Source organism: Venturia canescens, chromosome 6, assembly GCF_019457755.1.
Source record: "Venturia canescens isolate UGA chromosome 6, ASM1945775v1, whole genome shotgun sequence".
NCBI lineage: Eukaryota > Metazoa > Arthropoda > Insecta > Hymenoptera > Ichneumonidae > Venturia > Venturia canescens.
Window position 1 is genome coordinate 3,011,174 of NC_057426.1, and position 25,298 is coordinate 3,036,471.

At 40.5% G+C, this 25,298-nt stretch overlaps 2 protein-coding genes across 3 annotated transcripts; both read left to right on the forward strand.

Annotated features, from left to right (window-relative positions):
• Nucleotides 1-131: 131 nt before the first annotated feature.
• LOC122412193 (G-patch domain and KOW motifs-containing protein) lies at nt 132-2,882 on the forward strand. Its single transcript, XM_043421582.1, has 5 exons — nt 132-503; nt 737-1,100; nt 1,710-1,813; nt 1,897-2,207; nt 2,313-2,882. The coding sequence occupies exons 1-5, from the start codon at nt 364-366 to the stop codon at nt 2,759-2,761; spliced, it is 1,368 nt and encodes a 455-aa protein (XP_043277517.1). The 5' UTR covers nt 132-363; the 3' UTR covers nt 2,762-2,882.
• Nucleotides 2,883-3,158: 276 nt separating this feature from the next.
• Nucleotides 3,159-6,974, forward strand: LOC122412195 (omega-amidase NIT2). Of its 2 annotated transcripts, XR_006261303.1 has the most exons (7): nt 3,159-3,348; nt 4,144-4,290; nt 4,359-4,543; nt 4,876-5,044; nt 5,602-5,835; nt 6,058-6,388; nt 6,672-6,974. XR_006261303.1 is itself a non-coding variant. In XM_043421584.1 (6 exons), the coding sequence occupies exons 1-6, from the start codon at nt 3,303-3,305 to the stop codon at nt 6,147-6,149; spliced, it is 873 nt and encodes a 290-aa protein (XP_043277519.1). In that variant the 5' UTR covers nt 3,159-3,302; the 3' UTR covers nt 6,150-6,974. The 2 variants fall into 2 exon arrangements, 1 of the variants encoding a protein (XP_043277519.1); XM_043421584.1 differs by having other exon boundaries at nt 6,058-6,974.
• Nucleotides 6,975-25,298: the final 18,324 nt, after the last annotated feature.

Below are 25,298 nucleotides of genomic sequence, written 5' to 3' on the forward strand. Positions count from 1 at the left end.
CAGAGATGAATCGGGATGAGAGATTTATTTCCAGGGTACGAAGATTATTGAGCAACATGTAGTACCATAATTAGCCATGTTATCATCGTTTGGCAGCACGTACCTTAGGAGTAAGCGCGTTCGAACAACGTTTCTAGGTTAGTTCATATTAGATATGTTAGTGTTTGCACGGTTTGCACAATAAACAAAACGCTGTTGGGAACACGACTTTTCAACTGACAAGTGTTTTATTAATAGAAAAATTAGGAACGAAAATTGCAAAATGATCAGACAGAAAACCTAGACAGCAATTAGGTGCTGGAAAAGCTTTGTTTTTTAAAGTTGCAAACGAGTGTTTAATACAGAGTTCTTGATTGACAGAAAATGACAGACGACGGGAAGAAAGTTTCATTTGGTTTTTCGAAATCAATTAAAAAATCAACATTAAAAATTCAACCACCTGTGGAAGAAAAAAAAGTTGAATATATCGAGTATGTTGATGAAGAATCAATTAAAATCGTCGGGTACGTATTTTAGTAATAATCTAACCTCGAAGCGCAAATATATCGTAAAAAGTATAGTCAAATGTATTCCCAATTTCTTATGATAGACCAATAGTTATCAAAATTCCCAATTGTAGCAAATAAATACTAAAGTCTATCGACAGAAAAAAAAATAATATAACGATAGCTTCACTGTGGTCCCCGAATGAAAATCTATCCAAATCCCAGGTTTTTACGTAACACTTTTATTATAGCAAAGAGGAAAAAGCAGATGGTCCTCTGGTCATCCCTCTCTTGGGCTCCAAAACTTGGCATGATAGAATATTGAACAAAACGGATGCAGATATTTTTGAAACCAGAGCTAAAAACAAACAAAATGGAAATACAATGCCAATTGTAAACGGTAATGTACGTATCAATGAGGATGATACGTTACCTATGGATGTGTCCAAAATAAAGAAGGAAGAACCAGAAGAAACAGATAAGATACCCACAAGTTTAGAGGAACAAGCCGCAAATGAAATAATAGCAGATCTTCATGGTAAAGATGTCAAAGTAGAAGATCCAAATTTGACAGTTCCTGCAGCTGAAAACGGAGCTCTGGAAGGCACCAAAGAGGTTTGTGTGAATTCTCGAATACGTCTAAAGAAGTCTCTGTTTTATATTCGATATCTTTGCTGTACGCATGTGCTAGAGACTGAAATTTGAGAATTTCATCTTGTCGATTCAATGAGGGTTGATTTCCATTTCCCTGTAGGGTCCTCTCAAGAGCAGGCATACACCAGTGTCATCTGCTCCTCCCTAATGCCCTAATATTGCACTTGCATGAAAACCCAGCAAAACTGTGGAAAATCTGTGCCACTTATCACTGTTACTGCGTTGGAAAAACGCAACTAAAGGGTGAAAATGATTACCTCGAATCTGGCCAAGACCATTGGTACTATGGATGATTCTCTTCCATTTTCATTCGCTCTACTTCACAGTTCATACTATTTGCATATTTGTATGCTAACCTACCTTAACATATTCATGCCAATGGTGTTTTTTGAGCCACATTTCAACTTTCAGTTTTCTTTAACTTTAACAAATTCAATGGAATTTCAGTTGCAAAGGGAGGTTGGAAACAAAAAGGAAGAAGAAAGGACTTTTGATGCATAATTTATACATTCTGTTCGTTAAGTTTATCAGTAAAATTAAATTTTAATAATTCTTTATTCACATTTATAGTCAACTCTTGAGGACTACGAAGAAATTCCTATTGATGCTTTTGGCCTGGCGATGCTTCGTGGAATGGGCTGGAAACCTGAAGAAGGAATCGGTAAAAATGCAAAGTATGTCTCATGATATAGAGTTATTTCATGAAGTAAGATTTGAATCATTGGTCGATCGCTGAATGCCAAAATCTTTTGCACAGGCTCGTTACTGCATCTTTACCAGAACTGAGGCCAAGAGGTATGGGCTTGGGTGCCGACAAAGTGACACTGCAGAAACAAAAAGCTTCTGCACGAAGTAAAGAAGAGGAGAAATTAAAAGTTGAAAAAGGATCTTTTGTAAAAATAATAGCTGGTAAATTCAAAAATAATTATGGTCAAATCGTGTGTTTCGACGATGAAGCTGGCAGACTAATGGTAAAAATGGCTCTCACCGGCGAGAATCAATCCTTAAACGAGTGTTTCGTTCAACCGGTTACACAATCTGATTACACAAAAAATTCCAAGGTGTTAAGTGAGTTGAAAAAAAAATAAATGAAATTCCAACTTACAATCCAAAAGTTTCCATAAATCGTCATGAAAAGTTTAGCTTTTAACATTTTACTTGAATAACTCGCAGATGCCGCAAAATATGAGGAGTTCAAAACCAGAGAATCGAATAAGGATGGTGCGAGACTTGCAACCAGCGACAGTGAAACATCGGATGAAAAGGATAGGAGAAAAAGGAGTGGGAGGGGTGGAGGAAAGGATTCCAAATCCATGAAAAATACGAAGAAACGTTCGAGTTACACGTCGGATGAGAGTTCGGATTCGGATCGAAGGTCGCGAAAACGACGAAGAAATTCGAGTGAAAGCAATGAAGACCGTGGGCACGGAAGAGTCAAAAAATCGAAAAAGAGCCGCAAAAGGGACACTTCGTCGGAGCGTTCGAAAAAAAGTAGCAAAAGAAAGAAAAATAAGGAAAGAGAGAAAACGCGCGATCGGAAAAACTACAGTTCCGAATCGACCGATCACAAAAAACACAAAAAACACAAAAGATCCCGTTCACGATCGTCCGCACGAAGATGACTTTAAATAATCGTCGGGAAACATTTTCCCTCAATTCTTCCATGTCTCAATGGATTTGTACAATGACGCGCTTGAGAGCGATTAACTCTACTTTTTTGTCAATAAATCTTATTTTTGTGCATTCGTCCGAGGACCGGAATTTCCTCTGATCTCGTGTTACGTTTTTATTTTTTGAATTTTTTAAAGCATGTCCAACTCAAATCCAATTTGGTATATTGCTGTGCAACTATTATTAAAATTAGTTCGAGGCGAATTTCGTGTGAATAAAATTTTCCTTATGAACAGATTTTAGTTCAGAACCCGTCGATAGTTGGAGCTACTACGAGAATATTATACAAATATTATGATTAAAAATTGATGGCAATGCGGATATTAAAAAAATTGTATAATACGCCGATATGAATTTTCCTTTAAAAATTAATGAAACGCTTTGCAATGCGCGGCTTATCTAACAACGGTGCATATGTGTACATATGTGTATACAGACCTTTAACACGTCACTAGATAGCAGAAAACTGGGATTCATAACCTAATTCATACCATGTTGAGCAGAACCATTGTTGGCCAAGCATTTCGAAACATGTCAAGTGAGTATATTTTTTTTTCGCTATTGTAAACTAACGATTGAGAAAAAATTGACCGTTGAGGTTTGAAATAAGTAATAAAAACACGGTTCGTGTGAGCTTGGGTTTTGAAAATATGACGATTCCGTCACGTCCACATGTTTCACTCAAATCAATTATAACGAGTCCGAAAAGTCCAAAAATCAGCAGAGCCCAGTGCAAGCTCCTCGGTGCAGTAACTAATAATAAAATGAAGGCGAATTCTCTTTACTCTCGTTACTTGTATATAGTGGGCGTTACAAAGGTACGGATCAACGTGTAAGTTCTAATCGCGATAAAGAAAAAGCGTTTCTCACGAGGAAAATTCCGAAAATTTGTCTGCGGTCCGAAATGTGCCTGAGGCCACTTAAAAGACGCTTTCTTGCGATCAGAGCTGGCAATGGTGGTTTCGTGGACGATCCGAGTGATGAGTGGTGCTTTTCGAACAAAGCGCAAGATACAGTCATACTATTCAACGAACGAATTGGAGAGCCGAGCCACCCCGAAAAATTTGAAAATCAGCAGCGGGTCGAACGGACTTTCTCAACATATTTTCCAGGACATAATTACGAAAGAAACATATGAAAGAAAAAGAATGCTGAATTTTTGCGTACGAGCTCTAATCGTTTATAATTGGTTTTGACCGAATTTGAAGCTAAATTAATCGAATAAAATAGAGACGAAATTTGCTAAACAATATTAATATCATTGAAACGTCAAAGTACGCATTTTGACGTCGTTCGATACGCCAATTCAACGAAAATTGATCTTTTTTTCTAGCATTCCGTTTAGCGCTCGTTCAACTCGCCGTTGACGAAAATAAAGCTGCAAATATCAGTAATGCAGTATGTTTCATCGAACGTGCCAAAGAACAGCAAGCGGACGTAGTCGTATTACCGGAGTGTTTCAACTCCCCCTACGGAACTCGTGAGTGTTTTATTTTCCATGTTAAACCGATTGTTTTGAAACTTGTCGTCATATTCGTTTCGTTACAGAGCATTTCGAGAAGTACGCCGAGTCGATTCCTGACGGTGAAACGAGTCGAGCGCTGGCCGAGGCGGCGAAAAAGTCAGCGACGTACGTCGTGGGTGGTACGATACCTGAGCGAGATAACGGCTCGCTGTACAACACAGCAACCGTCTGGGATCCTCGGGGAAATCTTATCGCAAAACATCGAAAGGTTCGAATAAAAATACTTATCACAGCGTGTCGTGAATGCAGAACGAAGAGCGTCGTAGAAAATTCTTTCGAGACAGTAAATTATGTGACGCCAGAGGGAGATTAATGTAGCTGAAAAATGGCATGATTCGCAACAGCGAATTTCCGAACGCTCAAAAACGAGTGGCGATGATCAGTTCGTTGTTCAAAAAGCAAAAAGCTTCTTCGTTACATTACAACGATAAATGGAGAAAAGAAACGTCAAATATTTGACCGAATGTAAAATATCTGCGAATCAGGAAAAGAGATCAGAAAATTTCGAAGCATTTTACCACTGTTTTTCTCTCTGTACAGATGCATCTTTTCGACATCGACATCAAAGGCAAGATGACATTTTTCGAGAGCGAAACTTTGTCACCTGGAAATTCGCTGACGACTTTCGACGTCAAAGGCTTTAAAATAGGACTCGGTATTTGTTACGATATTAGATTCGAGGAAATGGCTCGTTTGTACAGAAACATGGGTTCGTATGGATTCTAATTGACATTTTATTCACCATCAATTACACTGTTCAATTGTTTCGGCCAAATTCACTATTCGATATTAAGGAGTTTCGGTACAATGTTGCCATGCTAAACCATGCTAAAAGCATAAAAAATTTCAAAAAGTTCAGAATTTTATAAAATTTGGTGAACATATTCTTTACTGCCAAATTTGACAATACAAATTTTTTAAGATTTTTCTTCTACACGGTTATCGAGTAATTGATCACTAAAGTTGACGTGTATAAGCATAGCGTTTCCATATATATCGATATACATTATCCGGGCATAAGAAATCTGCTTTAATGCGTAATTACTCGATAACTAAGTAGAAGAAAATTTCGAAAAAATTTGTGTTTTCGCACTTGACGTTGAAGAACATTATCACCAAATTTGATCAATTTCTTAATATTTAGACTTTTGTACCGAAACTCCTTAAAAAACCACGAATAATCGAAAAGTTGGCTACTTTCGTAATTAAATCATATTCACTAGTTAAAATATTTCAATTTATGAAAAAACGATTGATCTTGAGCAGGCTGCCACGTACTGCTGTATCCCGCTGCGTTCAACATGACCACGGGTCCTCTGCACTGGTCGCTCCTGCAACGCTCCAGGGCCAACGATAATCAATGCTACGTTGCATGTGTATCTCCGGCACGCAAAGAAAAATCAGGCTACGTAGCCTGGGGTCACACGCAGCTGACCAGTCCCTGGGCTCAGGTTCTTCACGATCTCGACGTCGAGGAAGGCTTCGTCGTTGCGGATATTGGTAAGAAAAACTTCGTTCGCTTTAATTAATTGGAAATGGATTAAAATTACGATCATCTCATTGAGTTACTATGGAAAAAAAGAACAAAAAAAAAAACAAATGGGAAAATCGTTATTTAGAGAAAACTTTCTGAAATCGATTTTTCTCATTCCTTGGAGGCACTGAAACGCTTTTTCTCATCGTCGCTAGTGACGCTTTTGTACGAATTTTTCAATTTTTCAGATATGTCAGTGGTCGAAGAAGTGCGAAACCAAATTCCGGTGTTCAAGCAACGACGGACGGATCTTTACGACACTATTTTGAAGAAAAAATAGTCCGTTTATAACAAAACTGAAGAGCATTTATTTTCGAACTTTTGTATAAAGCTGTATATGGGACTTTTTGCGATGAGCATGCACTAAACTTGGAATTGAGGTTCGTCGGAGCAGGAAATGGGAAGGAAATCATCCGATTACAGGAGCGTTACGCTGCCACTTTACAGACGCTTTTCGTGTAGCGATAATCAATTAATTATTGTTGTATTTACAATTGGAACATGAGGCAATACATCGTCGTACGTGTAAACATTATTTCTTTTTAAATATAAGCTTAGAGAAATTGGTCGATTAACGTTTGACAATATATATATATACGCGTGTGTTGTATGTGTTACACACAAATGTATAATATTTGGTATCAATCGTTTTATTAGCTGAAGCGAAATGGCGTTTTTGCGAAAAATATTTATCACTTCGTGCCTTGGAACGATGAACACGCTCGGGGAAACGTGCGTATTGATTTCTTTCCTATACAACGTCGATTATTGTTTTTCTATTTCCGTCGTTTTTCTTTTACAGATAACTTGGAGGTGCAATTAGGCCTTTCGAGTAATAAACCATCGGAGAATCGATTCCACGCAAAGATCCTCATTCGTTGAACTACTTATTTCATCGTATTGAAATGATGAAAAATAAGAAGAAATCGAAGTGCCTTTTTCTCACTTTTCTCCTTGGGACGAAAAACTTTTCACGTAATTGCACCAGATTTTTCGATTACGACAAATCGCTTTGAATTAATTGCAAAATCTATTGCGTCAATTATATTCGTCGAATCGAATTGTACGTCTCTCATTCGTACGCGACAATTATTCAATTCCAAAAGCCAAGCGTCGAATTGTCCATTTTTTAAATCTTATCTCTTTTATTCTTTAAGGATTTTCGAACGTTTTTTTATTCATACGTACGTGACAGCCCAGTTGCGGATTATGGAATTTACTCGCGTCCTTTTGCTGTCTGGCCGAAACTTCGTTTATGATAAAACCTCGTCATTTATCGTTCACCATTCGAAACTAAATAATCTTTTTGAATTCTTTTTGCTTTGTGTAAACTCGACAAGAAAACGTTTTTTTTTTTATCTATTGCCATAAAATAAATTATGTCAATTGCTCTGTCAGTAACTTCCACGTTCCGCTACTAGAATCCTAAAAATAATTTGTATTTCCAATAGAGAAATTTTGTCATGCTGGAAACAGCATCATTGCATCTGAGGTCTTGCACACAGAATTTGGATTGCTTGGACTTTAGCGAGCGTTTTCTGCGTCTAAAATGCGTACAGTAACAGGAAATGCGTGACTCAGCGAGCATTCGAATTAAGGGGTAACTATATACAACAATAAGGCTGTACGTATAAAAGGGGGAAGGGGATCGCGGATATTCGTCGAGGAACAGAGAATCGAATGGTTGAGAGCTAATAGCTTTTTGGTTCTTCGTTTTCATGAATGGCACGAAAACAGCGAGCACGTTAAAAATCGAAATGAACCAACGACGTGTAGCTATCGTTCCCTTTAGTCATCGCATAATTAGTAAAATTTGTAGAATGTAGAAGTTGATTTATATTCAAGAAATAGGGAGTGCATCTGCGTGCGTTTTTTCATCACTTTTTCAAAACGACTCTAAACTGTTTATCGTTTCGTGGTGCCTCTTTCCTGCTTCAATCTTTATAACATTTTACAGTTATTATACATCGATATAATATCATCGTTGAGAGTGATTGTTCATTCTTTCGTAGCTCGAAGACTCAATATTAGTGAGATTTAAACGGTAAATACGTACACAGGCACGCACAGCATGCATGCAACTCTCTGCGTTCTCGTTAATATATATTATTCGTTATTATCAAGGGCACAAAATATGGCTGGATCTCTTCATAACTATTATTGCAGCATTTTATAAATTATCGCGCCTTATTCTCTCGTTTTCATAAAATCTTTCGAGCGTGATATGTGAGCAGATTTCATATTGTTTTATCACGTTAATGGATGGATTCGCTCTTTTTCAATTGAACATTTCCTCCCATATAATTTCTTCGATGAACAATTTTCATTCGACACGAAAAACTGGCGATTGCTTATACTTTTCAAAATTTCGACAGTCGTCAAGGAAATTGTCAAGTGGTAACACAAGTAAGAATTTTTAAGTGCGATAACCAGACGTTGAAAATGCTCGTTACAACCTTCTCAAAGAATCAAACGTCAAAATAATGAGTTACGATCGATCTCCTGACTCCTGGACGAGCTCGACGTCGCTCTTTACCACACACACACACACACACACACACTTTGAATTATAGCTCTTGGAGATTTGAAGGGAACACCCAGTACAACGTGACAGGATTTAGAGGTGTTTATAGTTCTCGAAAGCTCTTGGAGCGATACAAGTGTATCGAGGTGGATACTGTGAATGAAAAAATGAGAAAAAATCTAGGTCGGCGTGTCTCTATTGGATACACATTTAGGCATGATTTATCGATCTGCTAAGCTCTCTCATTCGAAGCTGTACCGAATGCTATGATTATATTATTAGTTGAGAAAAATAACCAACTATTTAATCGCTTTTTTTATCGAGATACTTTCACCGTAGTATAGAGACAAAAAAATCAAGAAAATGGTGCATGGAAAACCGGACTGTTTGGCCGAAGCCCTCGGCGACTTTCGGCGTTACAGAGCCAACAATTATCGTAACTCGTGGCTTATTTGAAATATGTTTTGCGGTTGCACATGAAGTAACTAAACAAACGGAGAGCTTCAGTTCTGATGATTTTGTCTCGGTTGAAAAAACCTCGTCGGCGCATGAAACCACGTTTGATCATCCGGAACGTACTTATTCGTATCTTAACGTAAAAACCACAATTTTAGCGAGGGGAAGAACTTGAAAAAAAGACTCTGCAGCACATCGGAAAATGTCTTTATCACACGTGTCGTTTTTCTCTCCGCCCTGCCTCTCTTCGCTCGCCAACACAAAACGCAGGTTGTCGCTCTTGCTGACGCTTCGTCAAGTGTTGAAGGCACAATTAATTTTATACCGAGGTGTGTACAAACAAAGTGGACCTCGCGTCGTGCACTCGCTATTTGTGTCGTTACTTCTCGAACCGAAACGAGGACGCTTCAAGCATTTTTAATGGAAGATTCGAAAGATTCTTGAATTTACCAAAATCAATCGATTATACTGAGAATACCCAACGAAATCGAGGCCCGAAATCCATCTTTGAGGCTCAGTAAAAAAGCAAAATGCGACACCCAAAGTAATGGTTCTTTTCACCCCTGAATTTTCGTAGCTCCCACCCCATCAATTACACTCCTCGATCAGCACTGTTGCGAGCGAGCCAAACTTAGCCCTGAACTGCAAACGAAACGTCCAAATCCTCAAATATTTCGTTCCATCAAATACTCGATGGTTCCGTGCACAAACATTTTTTCCAAATTGCACAACAAAACGTGCGACCCAAAAAAATTTGAGCTTCTGTCTAAAAATCTTTGCAACCCAACAGCGAAAAATTGGAAATTTTATTTTCTTCTAAAAGCACAATATGAGATTCGATTCTGCACGCTTTTATTTTGTAATTGCCATTCCGAATTCAACTTTTTTCTCCTCCCCTACTCTGTACAATTCAATTATACTCTCTCCCCATCTCTCTGTCTCTTAACAATACGTATATATATCGATTTATATAACGAATATATATGTACAACTATATCCATGGATATACGACAGCCCAGCAAGCGAGCTATTTCGCTTTACGTTCCAGCGCCTCGCGCTCGGTGTGTGTATTTATTAACGCTAAACAATGGGCACTTGAAAGAGCCGGGTAGTAGTCGCACATTGTATACTTGAGTGAGAAAACTGGGACGCTAGGAAAGAGCGGTTCGTCACGATCGTGACGAGAGGCTTTGCCATAAGAATCGATCCCCTCGATCTCCCATTCCCGATAGTGAAGAGCTCTCGCCGGTTCGTTCAGATTCCACAGTCAAGTTTCAATCGATTGGGATGAAAAAGTAAAAAACCATTTTCCGCGGTGAATGTTAAGCAAAACAGGCCGATTGCGGTGTGACGCGTTTCAATAACGTTAGAAAATATTCGTCATTATTTCCCAACGTTCTATGCTCTCTTGCGAGATTCATAATCGCTTTTAAGGTAGTTCCAGGCCCGCGAACGAGGCGCGCTCGATTAATTCGATTCTCGACGATCAACGCTTGCGTCGAATAGCAGCGATATTATTTAGAATGTGAAACGAGTGGCTTTCGAAATGACGGAGATTCTCGCTTATTTTCCACTGGCTTTCTTAAGCACCAATTCCAATTAACCCGAATGAGGATCGTTCGATTCAACTCATTTTCAAAGGGATCAATGTCTTCGAAATTACTTTCAGAACCGTCGCAGCAGCAGGCCATTGAGAAACTGATCGAACGACCACCTCGTGACAGCGCGCGACCACTTTTTCCTTTTTTCTTTCATACCATTCTTCGTGTGAGGCAAATTAATAAAAGAATTCAATAAAATTTACGATTTTCCAGCAATTGCATTCCGATCTTCATGCTTCTATTATTCGTACGATTATTCATGTTTTTCTTCTCTTTTTATTACTTATTTATTGTTATCGTTATTATTATTATTCGTATTTGATTGCGTGTTATCACGATGGGCATGATAATTTAAGGAGTTTTAAGGAAAATCGCAATGAGTATACAAAAAATGGAGAAAACTGTCGTAACCTGATGTTCCCAGAGGCTCGATGATCCGGCTGCTATTATCATGTCGTGACTACTCCAATCGACCGCGACCGTTTCGTTCAGGCACTCGAACTCGCAGCAACGCTCTCCAACTCGAAATCTTTTACATTTCTGCAAATAATTAATCAAATAAAAGTATTATACACACAGATTCGAATCGAGAAATATTTCGGTTTGAATAACCAGAAAGTTAGAACGGCTGACACTTTTCGACTCGTTTCCACGCTGCCGAGATTATTTCACTGAATTTTATCTAGCGAAATCGTAAAGTTTCTGTCAAATTTTTGTTCACAAGGAGTTTCGTTGGTTAGATAAACTGAGCGAATGTGACGTTTTCAGAATTTTCTTCCCCTTCAAACCGCTTTTACGACGTGCGATATTTTCTCTGCGTCGACAAAACCACCTCAAAATTCACCTTTTTATTCGGACGGTACTAAAAACGGTGCAAATAACTTCAATTGCAAATACCGCGGTTTTAGTTTTGCTGGAGCACGCGCTTTATTATTTGTGCATGTACATGATACAGTATTTTTTCTCGCCTGACCCAATTATCAAGTGGCCTCACGCGGTGTTGCTCAATGCCAGTTTTTCCTTCGACATGAAAAATCCTCGTGCGATAATGAGAAGTCGATTTTCGAATTTGCATACGAAAAACAGCCACTGATAAAAATTTTGTTTCAAATGGAAAGAGAGTCAAAAAACTCCGTCGAGTTCGCGAGAGATTTTTTGCTTTGCCTCGAAAGATTCCGAGCGATTGCATACGAAAACGCGTCTTTGAAACAGGATCGGAAAACGCGAAATTTTTCGATTCTTGAAAAATGTTAAAGGACTTTAAGCTCCTTCGGCATTGATTCGAGGAATCTGCGTATTTTTCGGCACGAGCTGATTCATCGACACAGCGACGTTGCGGCACGATGAAACGGCAGCGATTTTTCAACTCTGGTAGGAATTTGGCATTCCGGTTTTTGGACACAGTTACTGGATTCACGCTTCAAAAGAAACGAACTGGGAGTTGAGCCAACACGATGCGTACAAAAGTCGCTATTAGATCCGCACGTTAAAAGTCTTTGTGGAAGCTTCGCCAATTTCGGAGTCCCAGATTTTCGAGCTTCTAGCATGCTCTTCGAAGAAAACGATGCAGTTACGATCGTGCAATCGGAGGCTTATTTTCTCAGCGATGCTTAAATTTACGTCAACTTTTATAGCATCCTTGCAAGAAAGCGTGCTGAATGGATCGTGAAATTCACTCCGTTATTTTTGTATTAAGGACGCGGTAACTTCTATTCGGCAGAAAAAAGGCCCAATTTTAAGGATTTTTTTAGACGCTGCAGCTAATAGCGAATCAATTTTATCGATTGTGACATCATAGGACAATTTATGAACAAGATTCCCTGAAGTTTAAAAACCCGAGCGTCAATAATTAGCTCTTCAGCAAATCTTCAGAGGCACGTAAAAAAAAAGTTGTTCATCTGTGAACAGCACAAATCGCAATCTAGTGGAGCGATCCTTCTGAAACTTGGCATGGTTCTTCCTTACACAATCGACCAGGCATCTGCGAAAGGATTTTGAATTTTTTCGATTTTTTCCATTTTTTGTGACACTTGCAAGTGAAGACACTGATTTTCGCCTAAAACAGGGGCTATTTCTTATTGTAGAATGAATAATTATGAAAAATTGGAAAAAAGCTCTCGCGGATACCTGGCCAATCGTGTAAGGAAGTGCCCTGCCAAATTTCAAAAGCGTCGGTCGAGTAGACTCCGATTTTTCACCGGTGGACAACTTTTTTCAAAGTGCCTGTGCTACCATCGCGTTTAAATTCACATTCGAATATTAAGAGTTCACAAAATTTTCTTCCTTCGTTGTACTAAGCCTCGTCCATGGAGAAAAAATTAAACGTGCCCGTTGAAAAAGCCTCCGTAATAATATCGATGCGCTCGCAACGGCTTTTCATCTCCGCAGGAGCGAGCTCCGAATCCATTGAAGGGCGATATGGTTTTTCGGTGAACGGAAAAGAGTGTATTAGTGCAACGGCGACGAGCACTTTGCCGGAGAGGCTCCACACGCGACGGGACTTTGACGCAAGAGGATCGATGAAAACTCGATAAGTGATAGAAATTCCTCGCGTGCGGGCGCATGGGGAAATAGTTATGGGTAAATTTTATTTCATCGGATCCGTCTCCTTTACCATCGACGCAGTTTACCGACGTGAGAGTAACCTCGGGAAAGCGTTTTTCTCTGGAAGGCCTTCAAATTTTTACAACTGTTGAAAAATAAGGTGAAAAAATGCTCAAACCATTTTACATTTCATACTCGCTCATATGCGAATTCGAAGGTTGCACACGATTTCGAGTCTTATCGTTGCGGATAGCAGCGATAAATTTCACGTCATTTCAGCCAGCAACTCCGAAACTTACAGATTTTCTTCTCAGTTCATTTTACTCTTGTCGCTCCTCGAACTCGGAGCTTCGTATTCATCGTAATATCTAAAAGTTAATACGATTTGAAATTTCTCTTAAGGGGTCTGCCCTAATTAGACGGGCAAACGAGAGACTATTTTCACGAATTTTTTCGACCGGTGTACATTATAAACGTGGATATAAAAAGTGTTAGGCCTCAAAAATACACCCTTGAAATACACAAAAAAAAATTTTATTTTTATTTTACCCAGTTTTCGTAGAGAAAAACGGGAGAGAAGACAGATTGAAAAAAAAAAATGGGTGTGCGTTGTTGATAAAATCTCTGGAATTGATGATCGGAGAAAAAAAATAAAAATGGTTTTATATTCGGCAGGTAAATGGCTGTAGCGCGTGTCATACGATTTTTGATTTTTCAAAAAATGACAAAACGGCCGGCATTTTTCCAAAAATTACGAAAAAGCACGTTTTTTTCAACGTTTGTTGAAAAAAAAATAGTTCCACGGAAAATTTCAAAATTCGTGTGACACGCGCTACGGCTATAGTCATAAAGAAGACGTGGTAAAATTTTGGTAAGGATCGGTTGAATAGTTTCGGAGATTTTATCAACGAGCCAGCCAAAAATGTAATTTTGGGTGGATCTTTATAAAATTATAGTATGATGCTTTTAAATACGTACACTTTCGAAAAATGCAATAAAAAAAATCGATTTTTCGAAAATTCTCATCAGGATAGACCCCTTAAATGCCACCGTGCTCCACAAGTTACATTCGAACTTGACCGATACGTTAAATTTAATCGATTCGTTTCACCAATGATCCTTGATCCTTAAATCGTTTTTAAGGAGGCACCAAAGCGGTAAAAGTCAGCCGAAAAACTCCGATTGTCTCGCAGTGGTAAAACTCTGGTATTTTATCGTAAAAATGAGCTTTTGGCTGCAAGAAAAACACAGCTGCAGCTGCTGCAGGACGCGAGGAACAGCATCCAGGAGTAAAACGAAGGAAAAACAATATCTGCACGTACAAAAGTGAATAGAACATGTGCATATTGCATGCTGACCTTTCATGAATGACCCAGTATGAATAAGTGGATTGGATATGGTTATTCAGAGTTGGGCGCATTCCCAAAACTTCTCAATCTCCGTCATCCCGATATGTATATTTCGGACAGATGAAGAATCCTCCGCATCGAGCTGAGTTTTGTGCGACATATATTCAACTGAAATTACGTGGATCGTAGCACTTGGACGTGTCCAAGGAAATAGCAGGAGCCCTGAATGAAGAAGCGGCCGTGAGCCACGTCGCAGACTTACAAATTTACTTCGGTTCATAAAAAATTCGAATAAATTAGTTTCGAGATTTTTTCATGAATTTTCGAGCTGCCAATTTTCGGTGATTGTCCAGAGTTCGTTTGTGCAGTGTTCTCGGTCAGAACGAAAAGAAATTTATGCGCTTTAAGCAGCGGCAACTGCAGCCACTATTCCGTAGTTTGAAAAGCCGAACCTTGAGAATGCTCGATTTTTCAAATTTCATGCCTCTTGATCGAACGGTGTTTTCAACGAGTTATCGAAATTTAGAAAATTTCTACAGAAAGACCCCGCAACGAGATGATGAAATTAACAAAAGTTACATTCATTCGTGTTAATCGTTCAAACGGAGAATATCAATAAAATATTTACACACGGAAATTGGTGTTTTAGTGTCGGCAATACGAATAAACAAGTACTTTGGACTGCGCACGTGTATGGATGATGGATTAGCATTAGGATCGCACGCGAGCACGAGGGGCATTTGCATGGCCCACATAAAGGTGATTGCTTCTGTGCTGCATAAGCTCATTTTCGAAAGCTCTGTTTATATATAAGCACTCTATTGCGATGTAAATATTTTATGGAAAAAAAAGAGACACACACACACACACACACACACACGCGATGAAAACTGGCTCACTTGCACATTCGTGAAAATGTTGTGAAAATGTTTTGCATATACAACGATCATCGGAAAAAGTTTTCTCATCGAAATTTACGCGTTGAAAAAAAATTGCACAAGAAAATAAGGAGTGGGGAGCAGAAACGGGCGAGCAGAGACTGTTGGGAAAATCGATTCCAACTTTCAATGTATTCAAATCGCATTCACTTTCGAGCGAATAAAAAACATGCTTGTTAGCTCAATGAAAAAAACTCTGTCGAAATGCTCGTTAGGAATTTTCATATTGAAACTCCACACCGTCGAAACTCGTTTTGTTTTTGCAAAATTTTCTGTCATGAAAGCAAAACAACGTTTTTCGGTGTGAGATTGTGTCGTTTTAGGCTAACTTTTATCTCATTGTGCGATTGCCCAAAAATCTGTAACTGACGCCCCAAAGGCTTGGAATGTTGGAGCGTCTCGAGGCCACTGATCGATCAGTGACCTCGAAAAGACTCGCCAATGATTCTGCGTTTTGCTCTCTCACGAAAATCTTTGGTTTCGGCTTTCTCGATGAGTGCATGCTCAAGGGCATCCGAGATTCGAGTCAATTCGATTGAACTTGTTTTTTCACCGGAAACAAACTCTTTGCAAAAGTCGCGTGTAAAACATGAAAAAAGTGTAAACACGATTATCGGAGGAAAAAGTAGAAAACTAGGGCCGTCGCGATCACATTGGCGGAATTTATAATAGTATAAAGTTGTTACTGAGTGCTCCAGGAGTTGAAGAAGGTGCTAATCTTGTTAAAGACTACGGTTTCTCTTGCCACCACGCGCTGCCTCTCTTTTCGCTACGAATTATACACGGACCATTTTTACATCGATGTCACATTATCGGAGCATGAGTTTTCGTCATTTTCATTAACCTCGTTAGAAGGAAGTACGATGACGAAATTTTCGTTTGAGAATTTTCAGATTTCGTTAGAGAGTTAAGAGAAATTCGACGAATTTCTGAACAGTTCGAACTTTCGACATCTTCAGATTTCGTTGATTCTTGCATAAAAGTGAAGAAAATTTCGTTGATTTATACTTTTTATCTTTTTTTTTTTCTATTTATTTTTATGTTAAAAGCAACGAAACCCGAAGGTGTCGAAAGCTCGAATTTCCACGTGTCCGTCGACATTGAGAATAACAAAAAAATAATGAGAGTTGCCTGGAAACTGAAAAGAAGCTGATAACCACGACGAAATATTCCGGATGCTGAGCACTTACATAAGGTGGTGAACAGTAGATGGCCTGGCACCACATTGGCTCCGAGTGATAGCAGACGCATAAGCTGCATACCGAAGGGCCCGGCACGTACAAATAACCGTGGATAACGGTGCCACCCTGAAAATCCGTGCAGTTTTCCTCCAGTGCGTCTGAAACCGGGTCCGAAAGTTTATTCGGTATGAAAGCAAGTTTTTGGAACTTATGAAAATTTGTAAATTTGGCACTTTCGATGCGCGTCATAAAAAATTTGCTTCGTGTGTCGATTTTGGTAATTTTGAGCTTTTTTGCTTCTCATTTTGCTTCCTTTTTTTCTATTTTTCAGTCTATTTTTGTTAAATTTTATTTTTCATAACTCACCAGCGAACGAGAATAGAAAAATGATGACAATAAGATGGTGAAGAGTCCCGGAGACCGTACGAGGTTTGATCGGGTCAAAGTTTCTCATCATGATGGAGACTGGATTGAATTTTATAGAATCCGTTGACTCGCGATGACGTTTGGCCCGGTGTTAGTACTTCAAAGACCTCCTCGCTCGTACTGGCGGCAGGAACATGTTTCCTGACCAAAGATATCACAATCAGGGAATGTCTAGGCTTGTCATACATCGCGGTATCAATTGGATCTGCAGCATTCGATCGATTTGGAGGGCTCGCAAGCTTGGGGAGAAGGAAATAATTCTAGCGACAAATCCACTTGCACAGATTATTCTCATTGGCTGTATTCACTGGGTCACGTAAATAGTCTCCGTGTTCGATTAAACGAGCTCGATTCCGAGATACGTTGATACCGCGAATGTCTACAGTAATGAAAAAAGAACTCAAAATTTGACATGAAATTTCGCAAATTTTTCACTCGCCCAAAGACCGAATCTTGGAGCTTTATTTTATTTTATTTTTTTTTTTTAAATCTCATTGTTTCGTCAGTTTCTTCGGCGATTCCGCAAATTATTTGGAAACTCGGGAGTTTTTCACTTTCGAGTGAGAACCCTGCGAAGCAAATTTAACTTCGGTCTCCTCGAGCTCGTTTTTCGTCAAAGAGATTCGATGCTGGTGCATGCGGATGCGTTAACAAAGTTTTGTTTCGTCAGTGTTGCAACGATGACTAAGAATCTCAGCTCGGTGTCACCGTGGGATCTCCGTTAAGGAGATAAACGAAAAGAGTCGATAGCGACGAGCGCGTAAAAATAATGGCTCGAGGTGCAGGCGCATGGATAAACCGTGGCGAAGAAAGTGCAACGAAACTCCTTAACGATCGAAAAAGCAGCGCGTCTGGAGCATCGTTTTTTCAGAAACCGAGGGAGACGCATCGGAAATGTTATCTCTTTTGGAAGAGAAAATACCCAGAAAATCTGCCAGGAGCGCAGTCATTTTAGAAACCACGAGGCCCCTGCCGACGATCACATCGGCGGAGCTCAGAGTTGGGAGAGCAAAAGAACAGGGAAGATCGAGCTTTGCCAACTGAATCGAATAATTCCAGCGGAATACGAGCCGAGCTCAAGGAATTGCTGGAGCGAGAGGGACGAGCATCCGCATTCAAACACGTTCAATAACGCTCCCCGGAACACGCTTGAAAAAGCTCCGCGACGAATGCGAATACTTCTAACGCAGGAGCTCCGAATGCCGCGTCAGAACTCGTGACAACGGTTTATTGACAAAGTTTGCAGAGGAATAATCGAGGCGCGAATAGCTCTTGGGGAGGCCAACAAAACTTGGCTCAACGCCGCAAGAGCCAGCTGCATTCTTGCCTGCACAACGTCGACGACCCGCTGATCCACCGAGAAAAGCCACGAGAAATAGCGAGACTTTTTTAACCTGGAGGTACTCGAGGCGAGCCCAATAGTGGGGCTGGACAGGCCGAGGATGAATCGCGGCGATCTCGCACCGCGTGCGAGATCGCCGCTGGTAATTAGAACATTCCTTGGATCCGTGCGAACAGTATGGACAGGGAACAAGATCACTGTGGTTTCATCGCATTTCGCGAATACATTCGGGCTCGTGAACACGGGTATTTCGGTCGATCAGTGCCTGGATTTCGTGCTTCGGCGAGCCCTCCCAGTTACACCGGAAGCGCGGAGCCTCGCAGAGGGGGAGGATGCATTTTTTTTATTAACTCGATCCTAGCAGCGCAGCAGTCTCGCTGGAAAGGTCCGGACGATTTAATGACGCTTCCGACGGGAAAAGGCTCTCGGGGATCAGTTGAAAAATAATGGGAACGCTTCGGGAAAGTATCGGAAATGAATGAACCGGTGGAAACGAGGATTTTGCCAATTGCTTGGACAGCCGAGCGGGTTCCGATGCGGAAGCGCTTCTGGCCTCACGTCCTAATCAAATATTGCGCCGAGCAATTTCGTCGGCGTTTTATCACGCGCTCCCAACGCTGCTCGCTACCGTCCAACAGATCGCTGCCCATCCTCGCTCCGTTCTCGCTTCTCCTTCGATCCTGCGCTCCAAAGATTCGATTTTCAGTTGACAGTGAAGACCTCGTTCTCTGGTCGCGCTCATCACTTTTCTCCTACAATTTCTGCCCGTAAAAACGCCCCAATTATGAGTAGCCTGAGTGAGTTTCATGGATTTGAACCACCGACGTTTAAGGGCTGCTCAAGAGAAGTCACTGTTCGATCGTTTCCTCGTCAAGGTCACCAGAGATCGGCAATCAATGGCTCGGAAAAGTCGTTACATTTTGTCTCAAATATTGTCACACTCAAGCATCAGAATTGTTAAGGAGGGTGGATCGCGACGACACAATGTTGCCATGTTTAAAATATTAAGAATTTCAAAATTATAAGAATTTCATGAAATTTGGTAAATGTATTCTTTAAAATATATAAGACAATACACATTTTTTTACATTTTTCTACCACATAGCTCTCGAGTAATTGAACACTAAAGTTCACGTGTATAAGCACAGAGTTTACATGTACGCAGTTATCGTGCATAAGAAGTTAGATTTAACGCTCAATTGTTCGATAACCATGTGGGAAAAAATTTGTATTTGTATACTTGATGCCAAAGAATGTTGTCACGAAATTTGATCAAATTCTGATTATTTTTATTTGGTGATCCACCCTCCTTACATAAAACATGATAAACGACTCTGAAAACTAAAATCCACTTCAACGGTTGCCATCGTACAGGCAGAATTGCATACTTGTGCGAACGACAGCGAACGAGATCGATAATTCCTCTGCTACACGCACTCGTTTCGCATAAAAAATACTGTTCTAGCATTGAAAAGTTTGAGTGCGACTTAAAATACCCGCCAATAGCGAACAGCCTCGTCACACAACTGTTTTAATTGTATGGAGAGCGTTGATATCGATTGTCTTAATGAGATAACGTTATTAATGGCAGTTTACAGTCTGCCCACTCACTGCCCTTTATCGCTGCTCATCTCAAGGATGAAATTTATAAGCGAGCTTCAAACGTCGAGCTTGAGTGATGTTGTATAAAAACGTGATTCGGTGATTAGGATCTTCGAAAATCGAAAGTGCAGGGATCGAGTCCTAAAAATACCAAACTCGCTCACAGAATGAGATGTTACTCGACTGCCTCAGCGCCAGTCAATTACAAACCCCCTTTGACCAGCGACGAGGCGAATTTGCCCTTAGAATATTAATGAATTATTAAAGTTCATTGCAACGTATGAATTAATGAGTTTCGGTACAGGCGATACAATGTTGCCATGCTAATCCATGCTAAAAAAATTCAAAAATTCAAAAAGTTCAGAATTTTATAAAATTTGGTGAACATATTCTTTAGTGCCAAATTTGACGACACAAATTTTTTAAGATTTTTCTTCTACACAGTTATCGAGTAATTGATCACTAAAGTTTACGTGTATAAGCATAGCGTTTCCATATATATAGGTATACATTCCGGGCATGAGAAATCTGCTTTAATGTGTAATTACTCGATAACTAAGTAGAAGAAAATTTTGAAAAAAATTGAGTTTTCGCACTTGATGTTGAAGAACATTATCACCAAATTTGATCAATTTCTTAATATTTTGACTTCTGTAACGAAACTCCTTAAGCCAGAGAAGAGATTCTATAAAAAGGTCGATTTTCGTGTCTCAATTGCTTCAATTGCTTGTAAACAAGGAACTAAGGACGATTTCAAAAACCAAACGGTCGTTTCGAATATAACCTTTCTCTGTTTCATATGAAAATTTGAATTTTTACATATTTGAAACGAAATGAGTTATTATCGAATCGCTTTCTTGACGAACCCTTTTTGTGTCAACCGACCCCACGGTCGGGGCAAGTTGACTCCAGTACTGTTTTACCTGACGATCTGACAATCAACTACGCATCAGTGAAATTAATAAAAACGGATAATTATCAATATTATTACTTTGACGAATCGAACAACGAATACAAAATGTTGACACAAGCGAGCGCAGAGATAATTTTTGTTCATAAGTGTGAGGAAAAGGAATATTTGATCCTCGTTCTCGTCATCAAAATCAAAATTGCTATTTTTACACACATGGAATTTTTACACCCGTTTACAGCACTCGTGGACGTCGACACATCTGTCAGCCAACCCCATATCAGACCGTTGGCCTACTTAGCCCACGCTGCTTTTTCTACCAACGAAAACCTTCCACCAGCAAACTGTAGCGATAATTGAGAAAAATACTGTGCACAATTGTAGTTCGATATACGAACATTCGTGTAGAGAATTATTCTAATAATTGGAACAAAAATTCGAAGCAGCAGAAGATAAATAAGATTGACGTAAAAGCTTGGCTTTGTACCTGGATTTATGAAAATTCTTCCTAAACGACGTGTCGCTCCCACGCGTTGGGACTCACGAATGAGAAAGAGGTTGCAATGAACAATTATATCAACCGGACTTGTGTTTACATTGCGTAGTTCGGATGTTATCGTTCGTCAATTTGCCCCACTGGCCAATTAGCCCCGGTCTTCCCTAGTGATTGAATAATCGCGAGGAATTCATGAATCGCTGTTAAGGGAGGGCGAGGCGGGAATGATCGAATTCTACCCTCGAACATGCTCGAATTTTCATCTTCCCGTCCACTGCCCAAGGACGCAATTACTCGTTAATAATTTCGGTCTTTTCGACGAGGAGTTCCAAAGGGAAATGTCGGAGGAGTTCGTCTCGAAAACTCAGCAACTTCATACCGAGTAGACACTTTGGGAATGAAGCTGTATTTGCTTAACAAGTTTTAGGCTCAGTGCTGACTCTGCGGAACGAGAAATCCAATCAGCTGGACTGAGCCTTCCAAATATTTGACATTTGCGAACGAACCGCTGTGGAAATCGTTCGCTGTGACGACGTTTGAGGTATGCGGGCATATGGAGCTTATTTCAACAATGTTTTACTGATCGTGCGCGACACGATATGAGGAGAAGATTGGGAAAGCGAGCCGTGAAATTACGACGATGCCCTCGCACGATCAGCCCATGGGAATTCCCGCCTACGGGAACGCTCCGAGGTCAGCCGATTTTCTCATTCAGCAATGTCGTCGCGCGGGTGCGTGCACACGATTAATTACAAATGTAACGAGCCGCGGTGAGGCAGGGCGAAAAAATTGGCTTGAGCAAATATTTTTGAAGAAAAATCAATAAAATTGAAGGGAAACGAAATTTTCAGTGATCCCTGACGAATTTTTTTACACTTTGGAATTTCAAATCCGTTGGAAGCACGATCGATTGGACGATGGAAAGAATTGGCAGAATCTCCATCCCCTGGAGGGAATTCGATCAGATTTTTTTGCCAAATGTTTCTTGAAAATAATATGGAAACGAAAAAATGTTGTGCAATAAATAAAGCCTCATTTTCGACGGATCAAATGATGCGATAATGCAAAAGACAAATTCCGAAGCTGAGAAAAACTTGCTTCCCGAATGGTCCAATTCGAATTGTCCGCATTTTTTCTTATATTGCGGAACCTGCAAAACGCGAGTACGAATCGAAAGGGGTCAGGGTTCCAGAACGCGGAAGTAGGGGAACCAGGGCAAGCCGGAGTGAATTAGCAATTGGTGTGAAAACGAAAATGAATTTTTCACTCTCTCTCCTACCCCGACACAAACCGTCCAATGTAAAGGAAAAAAATGAAAAAACAAAGGGGCTTGGCACGAGTCGCCAAAAAACCTCAATCCGGGGTTGAAATATTTTCATTTTGTCAATAATTTCTACGCTTCGTCCCTATTCGAATTATTCTTTTCCAATCATTATTCCTTAAAATATAATTGCGAACGTTTCAGTGGCTTCTCGGTCCGACCGCGTCGTCGTTCAGAGCAGTTTCCAACTGATTCTCACACAGAATTAATAATTCACAAGAAAACTTGAGGAAAGAAAAACCTCGGAAAATATTGTCTCTTGAAAATGTTGCTTTCTCAGGCTTTTTGTCGAGCCACTTTCTCTGAAAAATTCCAAATCGCTCACGCTGTCCAGAGACTCGACGACTTCGGCTCTCAATGACATAAATCTCCAAAGTACCCAAAATTTCGAAATAAATCACGAGTGAAGAGACGGGTACAAATTAAACAAATTAAACTCCGAATAAATGGAGAGTTTGCTCAGCCACTCGGGGTCCCCGTGCACAACGAGCGAGAATATATCCCGTCTATGTACTCCGATGGTTCACACGAGGGAGAGGAGTCGTCTCGTTAAAATCATAGCTCCGCTGATAACGAGGGAGTGCAGAAGCGCGAAAATGTACGCTTGAGGAGAGAGCTTAGCGCGATAAACACTCAGCGACGCGTTGTACCTTCGCGTAACGTGAAAGCACTTTTTTGAATGAAGGCTAAAATTGACGGAGCAAGCTTGTACTATTTATAACTCAGTTGTCCCGCAGCACCTCTCGCTTTGTAAAAATTCCTTTGAAAATAAACTTCGCCCATTTCTGTCAACTCGGTTAGTTGACTTTTCTACGATTCCGGCGAAATCTACCGCGCGTCAAAGGTTCGTTCGAGGGGAAACGAGACGCGTTGCAAAGCATTGAAACATTGGGAAAAAAATGGTAAAAAATTGAGGTTCGCGAGCTCTAGTGACTGGCAGCTCGTCGGTCGCCTCTGACATAAAGCCACTGAGGAGCGCGTTCAGTTGTTCGAATATCGCAAAGCTGTTGAGTGTCATCGGGGACAATATTTTGGCATCGATGGTCCACGATCGAATGAATGATTTTAACGTAAACGTTTTCGTCGAAGATTGATAAAGAGGATCTTTGAGCTTACTGTTGGAGCGACTGTAACGTTGTTGAGAAAAACGGGGTTCAATCGCCGTTGCACTTGTGCGAAAGCCCTTAAAAAATCATCGTTTTTCGATGAAAAAGCTTTTTATCAAATGCCAAATAATTTTCGTCTTCTCGCTTTTCATTCGATGAAAAAAGCGATTGAAATCCCACTCCAGACTCCCGGAGATGCGAAACGCCGCATAATGCACGTCGGAACTACACCAAACGAGAAAAAAACGAGAGAGCGAAGAAAAACTTGGTGACCCAGTGACACGCGGTGTCGCGGTCTGCTGGTGAACGGCACCGTGTTACGCCGCATCGACAATCCGCAAGACGCGATAACGAAATTTTCCTCACCCCTCCTCGCTCTCTCCCCTCGCAAGCTCCGACGATCGTGTCTTTCCCCCGTTAGCGCCCTTAAGGCACGCAACTACCCGGAGTTCGAATGAGCAAGTTTTTCAGCAAGGACGAGAGCAATAAGCGACGAAACTTTGGTCCCAACATGCAGCGATTAAAAATCAAAGGATGAGGATGAAAAAACAGCAAAGTGGAAACTCGACGTAAAAATTTCATCCACTTTGCTCCCGTCTGATCGACACTTTCTCTTCAATTCGTCCTCTTACTTTCATTTCATTTTTTCTCCTGTAAAAACTCCAATTTCATTTAATTTCGATGTCCAGTCTTCCTGCCTCAACTATTCAAAAAACTGATCTCATTTCGTGCGTAAATATAAGCAAAAAGGAGTCAGAAACGTCATTTATCTGCATGGGACACTCGGACGAGTTTGTTTGACGCATCATAAAATTGAATGCGACCGTTCGAGTGTAAATATTCGACGAGTATCGAGAACGAAAAATTCGCAGATGGATGAATGTTTCTTTGCTTTTTTTCGTTTTATTCGACGCTTTGAAAACAGCGCGCCACCAACGGACGAATGGTGTCTCGACACAGAAGGGATGCAGCCAACAGTATTGCGGGGATAAAAACGAATAAAACGCAACGAGAAGAGCTCTCGCATGGCACACGAATGAAAATATGATAATACCTTTGAACAGCATCTCACACCTGGCAATAGCGTTCCTCGTATCGTCCACCATTAAAAATCGAATTTCACAGCCGAAATTCGTCAATAAAATTCGTATCAAAAGCACATGTTTTGAAAAGCGATAGTTCTGGCCCGCAAAGTAGAATTTTCGGAGCTTGAAAAGTGAAACCGTACGAAAGATGAGGGGGATGAAACTGATCCGGGGACAGGGAACGTCCGAAGTTTCGGGAGCTCGATGGCAAATGGGAAAACCGAAGTAAACGTGTATTTCAACGTTTACGAGAAAATTTATTATTTCTCTCGCTCTTCCGTATACCGAGTTGGCTGTAACGAGCCGCTGGTTAAGCGCGTCCTCGTTGTGGCGCGAAGCGATGCACCACGAGAGCGATAGTTTGTGAGAAAGAGGAGAAAATCTCGCGGATGATGTTCCCCCGAGCCGGGCGACCGACCGACTGACTTTATTCTCTGTCGCAGTGAGACCACGCAGAGGGACAACCCACGTTCCTGGGTCGATCGAACATCACGTTCCTCAACCTTCCAACCTCCCCCCGCCCCTCCATCCGGCTCTCCCACCTCCTT

Coding starts and splice junctions, on each gene's coding strand:
- LOC122412195 (XM_043421584.1), top strand. CDS start 3,303: ATGTTGAGCAGAACCATTGTTGGCCAAGCATTTCGAAACATGTCAA. Junction 3,349..4,143: donor AGCATTTCGAAACATGTCAA/GTGAGTATATTT, acceptor CTTTTTTTCTAG/CATTCCGTTTAGCGCTCGTT. Junction 4,544..4,875: donor TTATCGCAAAACATCGAAAG/GTTCGAATAAAA, acceptor CTCTCTGTACAG/ATGCATCTTTTCGACATCGA.
- LOC122412193 (XM_043421582.1), top strand. CDS start 364: ATGACAGACGACGGGAAGAAAGTTTCATTTGGTTTTTCGAAATCAATT. Junction 1,101..1,709: donor CTCTGGAAGGCACCAAAGAG/GTTTGTGTGAAT, acceptor TCACATTTATAG/TCAACTCTTGAGGACTACGA. Junction 2,208..2,312: donor AAAAAATTCCAAGGTGTTAA/GTGAGTTGAAAA, acceptor AATAACTCGCAG/ATGCCGCAAAATATGAGGAG.